Source organism: Lactuca virosa, chromosome 8 (genome assembly GCF_052849685.1).
Source record: "Lactuca virosa cultivar CGN04683 chromosome 8, Lactuca_virosa_CGN04683_v6, whole genome shotgun sequence".
Classification (NCBI taxonomy): Eukaryota; Viridiplantae; Streptophyta; class Magnoliopsida; order Asterales; family Asteraceae; genus Lactuca; species Lactuca virosa.
The window spans coordinates 288,750,327-288,762,606 of NC_136433.1; the positions used below are offsets into that span (position 1 = coordinate 288,750,327).

General features: G+C 34.3%; 1 protein-coding gene across 1 annotated transcript; it reads right to left on the reverse strand.

The window, feature by feature from the left end:
• Positions 1-2,405: 2,405 nt before the first annotated feature.
• Positions 2,406-6,142, reverse strand: LOC145129919 (receptor-like protein EIX2). The gene has a single exon (XM_079064750.1). The coding sequence runs from the start codon at positions 5,942-5,944 to the stop codon at positions 2,624-2,626; it is 3,321 nt and encodes a 1,106-aa protein (XP_078920876.1). The 5' UTR covers positions 5,945-6,142; the 3' UTR covers positions 2,406-2,623.
• Positions 6,143-12,280: the final 6,138 nt, after the last annotated feature.

Genomic DNA, 12,280 nt, shown 5'->3' on the forward strand with positions numbered 1-12,280 from the left:
TGACCCTAAAAAATGTCCTAATCCATAAAGTATCTGATTTTATGCCTTCGCATGGCTAAAGAGAGCTTAATCCTAAAACCCTAACTTCTAACATCACCAAAAACTCCATAACTCATGCATAAATGAAAGGAAATGATCAATCTTGCATTTTTATGACACTTTGCACCCTTAAAAGTCTGAAAGGACAACTTATATGCTCTGGAGTATTCCATACTAAAAAAGATCAAGGGTTTGGGAAAAAAAGAACATAAATATAAGCTTAAACAATATCTAAAAATCATTAACAAGCTTCATATCTCACTCACAAAGGCTAGGGTTTCGATTTTAGGGTTTAGAGGAATGGATGTTGGTCATAAGAATATCCAATGAGGGACAAGATGCTTAAATAAGGGACACAACCCTAAAAATTTAGGGTTTAAGGACATCACGAGTACGCCCGACGTACTCACGTGTACGCCCGATGGACTCACGTGTACGCCTGGCGTAAGGACTAGATTTGCAAAATAATTTCATTTTTAGGTTAATAGTGGAAATACCAAGAAACGGGTGTTACACATCTTATATAGACAAGCCTGGTAGCAATTAAACATGTAAGTCAGGAAGAACGTGGGAGGTTATGCAATTATGTATAAAAGGTTTAAGGAACTGATGAAGGTTGTCAAACCTTCATTACTTGACGTAGGTAACCGATATTGAAAAACTAGGGTACAAAAAGGAACCAACTTCTCCTAACTGCGAGGAATTGTCGTTGTTTTTCGATCTAAATTCCCGAACCGAGTTTAATGAATTAAATGGTTGTACAATCATGTATTGGACGAAAACTAACCATTATATATATATATATATATATATATATATATATATATATATATATATATATATATATATATATATATATATATATATATATGTATATATATATATATATATATATATATATAGGGGACAGTTCAAATAAAAACAGTAAATAGTGTGAGAACGTAAAAACACTTTTTTATGTTATTATTCTGTAATGAATTTTGTATCGACAACTTTATGTCATTATTCAGCAAAGAATAAATGAATAGTCAAAGGTTAAAATTAAAATTAGAATTTACTACAAAAATGCACATACATAAGTTTATAATAGAATAATAACATTGTAATGAATATATGACTAATAGAAAGTTAATATTTATATTAGAATTACTTCAACAATACATATATACAAAATTCATTACAGAATAATAACATAAACATAGTGTTTTTACGTTCTCACACTATTTATTGTTTTTATTTGAACTTACTTATATATATATATATATATATATATATATATATATATATATATATATATATATATATATTGATTGGTTGATAAATCAATATATTAATTAAAATAAGTTTGTACCCCTAAGAGCGCCCATATCGATTGATTAAAAAATTAATATATCACACTTGCAAGTCTTTCGGAAGTTGAAAGAAAAGTCCAAGTGGAATTAAATTTTTGCTAAGTGGCATTGCAAAGAAATCTTGAAAGACCAGATGTGGAAGGTCTGAGTGCATGAACATGAACAAAGTAATTTCTTAAACGAACGAACATGAACAAGGAAATTCGTTCATTTAGGCGTTCATGTTCGTTCATTCGTTCGATTAAACCTAAACAAACGAACACGAACAAGCCTTGTTTGTGTTCATTCGGTTCGTTTACCACCTAAATGGTATAAATGGAGGTAAGATCTAGAAAAATCGTATCTGCACCCCACCTGTGTCCCATTATAACTGAGCGAGTGGACAGAAAATGATTTAAACCTTCAAAGATTAAAACAGACCGGGGAAAATAAGATAAGAATTCATACTCAAACTAAGTAGATACATGTGTTTGATCTTCCAACTATTAAAAAAGTTGAAGTTGTGGTTTCTTGTATTAAAGTTGTAGTGATCTAAAAAATAGTAATAAGGCGGGTGTCAATTAACTTTTGACACAGCATTTAAATGGTTATTTAACCACTAAAAGATGCTGAAATGAAAATCATGGTTTAGTCATAGGATGATTCCTTTTACAAAGGCTGATATTTCATATACTTGAGTAACAATATATGCTTGGTCGGCAGGACCAAAGACATTAGACTTGTGCCTTCAAAAGTTCTTCAAAAGCTATCTCTTCTTTTATAAGAACCATTCAATTCATGCACAGACTCCCACCTTAAAGTTGTAGAGATCTAAAAAAAATAGTAATAAGGCGGGCGTCAATTAACTTTTAACAAAGCATTAAAATGGTTTTTTACCCACTAAAAGATGTTGAAATGAAAATCATGTTTAGTCATAGGATGATTCCTTTTATAAAGGTTGATATATGAATATATCATATACTTGAGTAACAATATATGCTTGCTCGGCAGGACCGAAGACATTAGACTTGTGCCTTGATGTAAACTCCAAAATTATTGATGACTCCCCTTTGATATCTATATTTCATCTAAGAATTACATTGAAATATATACAAATTAAACAAGAAACAAAGGAAGATTACAGTTTTTGATAAAATGGGAACGCCTTAATTTAAAACGATTAATAAAGATAATTACTCTAAATCGACAGCCTTATGTGGTTTATTTCTTGAACTATTTGCATTCCGGAGGCTCTATGTGGCTTGTCTTCCTATCTTCCTCCTGACAACTCTCACCATGACTGCAGTGAATATCTTGTCCATAGCTTTCTCAGCAAACATGAAAAGTTTACATCTCCAATGCTTCTTCAACAACAAAACTCCAATAACACCCCAAAAACCAATTGCAAAACCACTCATTATGTCCAGAACAAACAACCATACCTCGGTTGGCTCCTCAGCTGCTTTGTATGTCTTCTTGCTAGTTGTTGTAGGATCTTTCTGATTTGAACAATCTTTTGGCAATGGAGGTCCACATAGATCTTTGTTGCCAGCATATATTGATGGATCAATAAGGGTCTGCAGTTGACTTCCTGTTGGAATTCGTCCAGACAAGTTGTTGTGTGACAAATTCAAATGGCTCAAAAAGTTCAATGTTGACATGCTTGTAGGGATCGTCCCTGTCAACCGGTTTCCAGATAAATCTAGAGAAAATAGTGACGTCATGTTTCCAATGGTGTCAGGAATACCCCCACTGAGATGGTTGTTAGACAAATTGAGGCCCACCAACATAGAAAGAGCAGTTAGCTCGACAGGAATTTCCCCTACAAGTTTATTGCTTGAAAGGTCCAAATTATAAACCATATCCAAAGTTGTTGTATATTCAAGATCAACACCTTTCATGGACTGAATTACATGATCATCAAAATCGTCATCGAGAATAGGCACACGATCTCCACTACCATCAACCATGGCAGTCAAGTCTCCTAAACAACGAGGGATGGTCCCTGTTAATTTGTTGGATGCAACATCCAAAATTCGAAGATGTGAAGCATTGCACAAAGATAGAGGGATTTGTCCTGTGAAGCTGTTTTTGTGTAACCTCAAAATTATCAACGTTCCAAGTTTTTCTCCAATCCATTCAGAAATATTTCCAGACAATTGATTATCACCCACATCTAAGTATTGCAAACCTACCAAATTTCCCCATTCTCGAGGAATTTCACCAATAAAGCTATTTCCATTCATATTCAACCGAAGTAATGATGAACAATTAGAAGGTACAGTGCTTGGAATGACACCTGACAGCCGATTTGAACTAAATCTCATGGTAACCAAATTCTGGAGATTCTCAAGACATTTGAGAATTTTCCCGGTTAACCTGTTTCTGGAAAGATTAAGATATTCCAAATCTGTCCTTCTGCACAATGACGGTGGAATCGAGCCATTGAAAAGGTTATCTTCCAGAAATAATGCCCCAGGATAATATTCTGAAACATAAACATTTCCCCCATCTGGAAGGTTTGTCAAAGATCCACTGAGTTTGTTGTAAGAGAGGTCTAAGAAAGGAATGATGGGCATCATTCGCAACCATGTGGGCAGAGGTCCTGTAATTGTAGCATTGAACAACACTAACGTCTCAAGCTCCCGTTGATTTTGAAGCCACTGTGGAAATCCATTTATGATAGTGCAAGAACTGAGTAGAAGAGTTACCAATTGAAACGGAGGTAGCCACTCACTTGAAACATTAAATGTCAACTTAGTGTTTGAAGAGGTGTCCAAGTGCTTCAGCATCGAAAGGTTAGCAAAATGGGCTTCAGAAACGACACCTTCTAAAGAATTGTTAGACATATCTAGCCAATCGAGTTTGGCAAGTTTCCCAAATGAATCTGGAATACTCCCATTTAACAAATTTGAATACACTGAAAATGCTTGCAATGAAACAAGGTTTCCTATAGATGCTGGGATGGGGCCCGTTAACTGATTGACTTCTAGATACATTTCTGTTAAAGCGGCTAATTTCCCAAAGGATTCAGGAATCGAACCATTCAATTGATTAAAAGAAAGATCAAGTTTCAAAAGTTTCTCAAGGAATGTCGGAATAGGACCTGTTAGCATGTTATAAGATAGATCCAATACTTCTAAATACCGTAATCTTCCTAGAGATTTTGGGATTGTACCTGTCAAACCGCTGCTCGATAGAAGTAAGACTCTTAAATTGGTTAGTATTCCAAGTGTTTCTGGAATTGTTGGTTCTGCATCTATACCACTTATGCAATCACTTAAATCTAAAATCTCCACAACATATTGGGAGCACTCTGATTTGTTTTTTGGTGAGTTCATCATTTCTATATCAAAAGACATGTCTGACGCACTCAACTTTTTCAAGTGACACTGCCTCCAGATTCCAAGATGCTCAATTTTCTTAAACCAGTTATTAGAAAGATCAAGCTCCAGAAGGTTGGGCATAATAGGAACCGATGAATTTAGGCTGTTTAAAGAAAGGTCAAGGACTCTTAAGGAACTCATGTTTGTTAAAACAGATGGAATTACACCTTCAATTGAATTTCGGCTAAGATCCAAGTGTCGGATGTTAGAAAGTGTACTGAAGTTAAGATGAGGGGAAGATAGATGCGTTTTATCGAGCCCACAACCTGACAAATGCAGCTCTGATAAAGAAGGGATCATGCTTAGCAGGTTTGGAAAGTTCCATGCCAAACTCAGATCAAAGTCTGTAAGATCCAGGAATGAAAGGGATGTCATGTTTTGCAAAAACCCAGGGAGTGGACCCTTGAAAAGATTTAAGCTAAGATCTAGGTGTTTGATGTTGCGAAGTATTGTAGTTGAGTTAATAAAAGGAACAATATTAGCGTTGGAAAGTCCACAAGATGACAGATGTAACTCTTTTAATGAAGGAATCACGTAACGCCCCATGTCCACACCACTAACATCTAAATAACTCAAGTCGAGATGCTCGAGTGACGAAAGGCCAAAAGTCCATGACATATCATCTGCCATCAGCTCTCCATTTGAATTTAGATCAAGAACTTTTAAATTAGAAAGATTTCCGATGTGAGGAGGGATAATACCTTGGAAACCAATATGAGAGAGATTGAGGTAGCTCAGGTGTTTGAAGGATCCAATGAACTCAGGGATCCGGCTTCCTCCAAAATCATTCCCACTTAAGTCCAAGTATTTGAGATGCCTCAACTCTGCCAAAGAAGAGTTTACCTCATTACCAACTAACTGGTGGTTATTACGAACAAAGTGGTCACGTTTTTCCTCTACATCATGATAAGAATATATTGTGATTCCTCTAAGATGCAGCCTTTCAACATGTCCAGTGACACCATTACAATGAATTCTTTCCCACAAGCAACAGTCATTGCCAACCCATGATGACAACATTTTAGACTCATCTCCAACGCTCTCTTTGAACTTGAGAAGAGCAAGTCGCTCTTGCTCAGAGCAAACTACTACAGTGATGTTTCCAACACCCAAACAGGTATATGCATTTGCAACCAAAAAAATACTTACGAAAATGAGATGGAGCCCCAAACCCCTCCAATTCTGCATCGTCAACCCAACCCAAACTCGGTTTGATAATTTAGAGAAAAAAGTTAAGTGGAAAGATGGGTTCTTTATGATGAACTGATGCGTCTTTTATGATGAAGAAACTAGTTGATTTATAAGGCCAGAAATGAATAGCAACTTATCATCATACAAGACTTCGAAGTCAACCAACAATTTGTATCCATAGATAATAGATTGGTATTCTTCTAGTCTTGGCCGATTATTTTTTTCTCAATTAATTTTCAGTTAAATATTGTTAATATATATATTTTTTAAATACAAATTTTTACTGCTTTGACTTTTTTTTTTGTTAATGTTGAAAATGGGTCAGCCAGGCAGGTTAAATTTTGATTAAGTGTCAAGTATTAGTATCTTCAGTTATATAAAATTGCTGCAGAAAATTGCTTTCTTGATGATCAGATACTCAAGTGAGTGCAGAAATGCAGAAAAAGAATCCAAAGAGAAACTGCTGCTGGAAGTTGCTTTTGGGACCATACTGAACTGTCGAACAATGAGAAAAATTGTTGATTGTCATTTGTAATTTTGAAAAATGAACAATATTTTGTTATGGTTAGTAACTTTAGTTTTTGTGATATAAAATTATGAACTTTTGTGGTTTGTAAATATTAATACGTTTAGATAGATAATTTGTAACAACTAGTGATTTTACATTTTATGGGTGCGAATGGTTACCGGCTTTGTGACGGGACTAAATGTGTCAAAGTAGTCTTTACCGTATTGTTGATGAAAACTTTTTGCGACTAGGTGGGCCTTATATTTATCAATTGAGCCATCCGGTTTACGTTTTACTTGAAATACCCATTTGCAACCAATTGGTTTGTGGGAATGAGGAGGTACGAGTTCCCATGTGGCATTCTTGAGTAGGGCGTTGAATTCAAGGTCCATTGCACTACGCCACTGAGGATCTTTTAAGGCGTGGGTGTGGGTAGTTGGTTCAACGGTTGGGGGAATAGGAGGTATAGTGGAAGTATGGATAAATAATGGGTTGAAGTATTTGGGGTTGGGGTTGCGAGTTCTAGGTAGAGGTGTTGAAGAAGCATCGGGTTGATTGGGAGTGGTTGGAGTAGGAGAATCGTTAGGTAGATTGGTAGTGGATGGTATAGGTGAGGCGTCAGATGGGGATAAGGGAGGTGAGGGTATGGGATTATCAAGTGGGTTCGGTTGAAAGGGAGGTGAGGTAGGGAAATGTTGTTCTTGTGTGGGAGGTGTATTATGTGTATTGGGTTGGTTGTGAATATTGGGTCGGATTGGGTTTGTAAGGGTGGTTAAGGTATTTGGGTTATGATGGAGGAGCTTTTCAACAGTATGTAAGGATGATTTAGTGGCCTCTTTGGATGTGTATGGATATATGTTTTCAACAAATTCAACATGTCGTGAGTGGAATAGATGATGGGAGGATGGGTCATAGCATTTGTAGGCAGATTTTGAAGAACAATAGCCTAGAAAAATGTATGGCACTTAGGGTGGAATTTTGATTTTGCATATGGTTTAAGGCATGGATAGCAAAGGCATCCAAACGGCTTGCGTTTGGTGTATGTTGGCGATTTTCCGTAGAGAATATCGTACGGGCTTTTGGAATTGAGAATTGGTGTCGGGAGTCTATTGATAAAGATCGACGGCGGTTTGGAATGCATGAGACCAAAACGAAATTTAGCGTAACGGAATAATGCTAAACCTGTTTTGACATTATGACGATGGCGTGTTTCGGCTATACCATTTTGTTCCGGTGTATGCGGGGGGAGGGGGGTGGTAAAATGAGATATGCCTTGATCTTGAAGATAAGGAATAAGACTTATATATTCACCACCAATGTCAATGAAGATAGAGATCAAAGGAGTTTGGAAGTACCATTCAACTAACTTTTTAAACTGTGGGAAAAGTGTTTTGATATCTGATTTGTGTTTCATCGGAAATAACCATACATATTTGGTGTAAAAATCCACAAAAATTACATAGTGATTGAAACCATCAATGGATTTTTCAGTTGGTCCTCACACATTAGAGTATAAAAGTTCTAATGATTTTGAAGCAGTAAATGAATTCACACCAAAAGGCTTTTTATGGCTTTTATTAATTGAACAAGAATGACAGTGAAAATCTTGAAGCTTTGACTTAAGGCCTATAGATTTTGCAAGAAATTTAAAAATCCTAATGGATGGATGGCCGAGTTTGTGGTGCCAATCAAGATGCAAGGCGATTGCAGTGGAGTTGAGTTGTGACCTTGTATCGATGCAACTGCCAAGAATGGCACTTAGGATAATTTGGTCTTGCCGGAACCACCGTGTATATTATGGGTTTGGTTTGGTTGAATCTTTGTCGGTGATAAGTTTTGATGGAGGTTCCTGTTCCCCACTGATAAAGTTGTCAAGATCCAAAACGATGAGGGTTGATTGGATATGTTTTCTCCAAATGGAGAAATTGATTGCATTGAGTTTGATGGGGAAGTGGGTGGTCGAGGTAATTTGAATGATAGTGTTTGACATTTCTTGGAAGTGGGATCGATTTCTCATGAGAGCAAATTGAAAGCTCTGATACCATATAATGTTATACAGAATATGATAACAAAAGGATACATTATTATTGAGCAGCAATCGAGGTTTTATACATGGGATACAACATTTGGAAATAATAAACAATTACCTACAGTTATGCATTGTGATAACAATCAACTAAATATAAAATCACATATTAAATGGAATTTGAATGTACATTTGACTTTCCTTTTGCTTAAGATATGGATTGATCTGTAATAAAAACTACCCCAAATGGAGTAAGTGATGTGGAGTAAGGTAACTTAAGAAGCATCATGGAACCTCTCTTTCTTCTTGCCCTGTCTTTCTTAGATTATATATATATATATATATATATATATATATATATATATATATATATATATATATATATATATATATATATATATATATATATATATAGGGTCCGGTTCCAGTGAGGACTCTTTTTAAAGTGAGGACTCGTGAGGACACCTTAAAGAAATTGAAAAAAACAATCTTAAAAAAATACAAATCATAAAATCGTGTATAGTACTATATCCGGGAGAAAAAAATTGAATTTTTTTTTGAATTATTAAAATTGAATCATTGATCATAAAAATTGAATCATGAATCATAAAAATGATCCATGCTTCAATTTTAATGATGCAATTTTTTTTTCTCCTGGATATAGTACTATGCTCGATTTTATGATTTGTATATTTTTTAAATTTTTTTAAGATGTCCTCACGAGTTTTCACTCTAAAAATAGTCTTCACCCAATCTTATCTCTCTCTCTCTCTCTCTCTCTCTCTCTCTCTCTCTCTCTCTATATATATATATATATATATATATATATATATATATATATATATATATATATATATATATATATATATATATGGTACGGTGAAGTGGAAATTATTTCATAGGTTTGTCGTGCGGTAGTTGAGATGCAGTGGAGCTGAAGTGGCAATGATGCGACAATTTTTTGGACTGGTAGCCTTTTCACGATACCTGATAGCTACTACCGGATACCTATCCCATATACTCGTATCATCTAAAATGAAGTTGAAAACCAAAATTGGAATAAAATGAAAGTTGAGGGTTAATATGAAACATGTTAAAAGTCATATCCTTTGAAACGGAAGCATACATAATTTATGGAATTCAATCAACGATGTCAATTTTATTTCTCATTTTCAGCTTATGTATAACTAGCTTATATATAACTACAACTTGCCCCTCCTTGGGAAGCTTCGCAGGGGACACAGGCTAGAAGTCTACTTATTTCTGTTACTTATATCTATTTTCAGGGGGTAATCTATAATATTTAATTAGTCTGGCACCATTTTTTAATTTTTTAACACATTGACCATTTACTATAGAAAACAATTTTGCATAGGGACCTTTTTGTAAATTACAAAAACAATTTTGTAATTTATTTTCTATGCAGGGACCAAAGTCTCGAACCCAAAAAGTATACGATTTTTACACAGGTCATTTCTATAAAAAAATACATAGATTTTTTTCTGTAAGTTAGAAGGACATCTTTTGTAAGTTATTTTAGATCCGCAAAATACGAAAGTATTTTGGTCAAAGTCTAAAACAAAATTGTTGTATCTATAATCTAAAAGGGATAAGTATATTATTCATAGGCACTTGGTTTTTATTATATATAATAATTAATCTTTACATTAGGTTAAAGTCGTAATATTTTTTACAATAGTAATATATATATATATATATATATATATATATATATATATATATATATATATAATCATATGTTTTTTATGTGTAGATATAGAGACCAATCAAATTTTAGGAATAATTAAATAATTAATAAATAATAGAGGGGTATAATAGTAATCTTAAAGATACTAGGATAAAAATAATTTCAATACTCAATCCCCTGTAATCATGCTAAGGAAATTGACTCCTCTTGTGTCGTCTTTATCTATTCAGTCACACAAACACACATACAAACCTCATAAAGAAGTCAGTCTTCTTCTTCCTCACAAAGACAATCGATTCTTCTTCATCTGTCTCTGCCATCGACCTCCTTTCTCTTTCATATGTCGCTGTTATTCCTCCGCCTAATACAAACGATGCCCACCTCTAGTACCTTCATCCACCAACGTCGCCCGCCTCCAGCGCCACCTCAGTCGATTCCTTCTCTCCGTCGACTCCTTCCCTTCGACGACAGTAGCCCTTCGTCGATGCCTCCTCTCCAACAATTCTTCGATTTTGGATCATATTGTTTCTAGTGGCTTTTGGGGTTGAAAAGCTACCAATTATCTCTTTGTTTCTTGATGATCTGCTAATGTGAAGCGAAGCTATATATCCAATTTATAAGTTTTCTTCTTCTCCCAAATCACTTTAATCTTGTGTCATAAGAACACATCTAAAGGACCTCTTTAATTTAATTGAAGTGAGAGTTTAGGAACAAGCTAGAGTTCTACTTTTTATCCTTTAAGTTAATTAAGTTCAATGATAGAAGCCAAAAAGTTGATATAGTAACACACAAATGAAAGTTGTGTGTATGAGTGTGTTAATAATTTTTGAAGCTGCAAAATTAATGAATTTGTTGATATATTTGTCTGATAATGGTTCAAGATTTGGCAATTACCTTGGTACTAGATGTTATGTTCTTTGGTGGTTGGCTGCATGTTGACTCTTCTTGAAGGAATTAATTTCATTGATCCGATTTCAATATTTTTTTTTGATTTTTTGTGGATATGCATATTAAAAACTTGCATTCTTATTTATTTTAAGCTAAATCCTACCGGATGTTGACTGCATGTTGACTCTTCTTGAAGGATTTAATTTTAATGATCCGATTTCAGTGATTTTTTGTTTTTTTTTGTGGATATCTATATTAAAAACTTGCATTCTTTTTTATTTTAAGCTAAATCCTAATGGGAATTTAGTAGTTGATATATTTAAAAGCATTTGGAATCGATTTCTTATCTATATTTTATTCAAGAGCCTATGGATTACTAATATAATTCCAACACTTTTAGAATCTATGTAACATCCATTTTCCAGACTCATCAATTTAAGGCTTGAGGATTTTGAGAATAAGATATTTTGGGGAAAACCTTTTTGTCACTGTGCAGTTGTTAGGGTATCGCGTCACTGCCATGCCATTAAGTTACATCGCGGTGGGGTGAGCAACGTAGTACGGTGACCGCCATTAAGTTACTATGTGTGTATTTACATACCTTTGAATTGTTATTGTAAACCTTTCACTTGAATCCTTTGTTGTAGATCTTGGAATGCAAGCACCAAAAGTATGATGCCTCTAATGGTTTGTACCTAAACCCTAAAACTAGAAGACAAGTGGAGAGAGAAGAGGGGATGCAAAATTTAGCTACCCTTCTGGAACAAAAGAAGTGGACAAAAACAGCTAACCCAAAGGTCCTATATATAGCTTATTAGAAAACCCTTGAAACCCTAATTTGAACATATGTATAATAATAATATTTCAAATCAGGTAATTATCTAGTTTCCTAACTATCCATAGGAGGCTTGCTTAAACCCTAATAGGTTTCCCCAAAACCATCCACTATATGGAAGGTTCTGGAATCCTTCTTTAGTTCAACTTCTGAATAATTGCAGCGTAGTCTTTGCACCTTTAATTAGTTCTAATTAATCCTAACAATAATTCTAATTAATTTCTGATTTCCTAATTAGTTATTACTATTTCTAATTTATATATTAATCACAAAATATATTAATAAATTATTTATTAAAATCTATTAATCATATAATAAACTAATAAATTATCCTCTATACAAAATGTAATTCTAATCAAGTTCTAGAT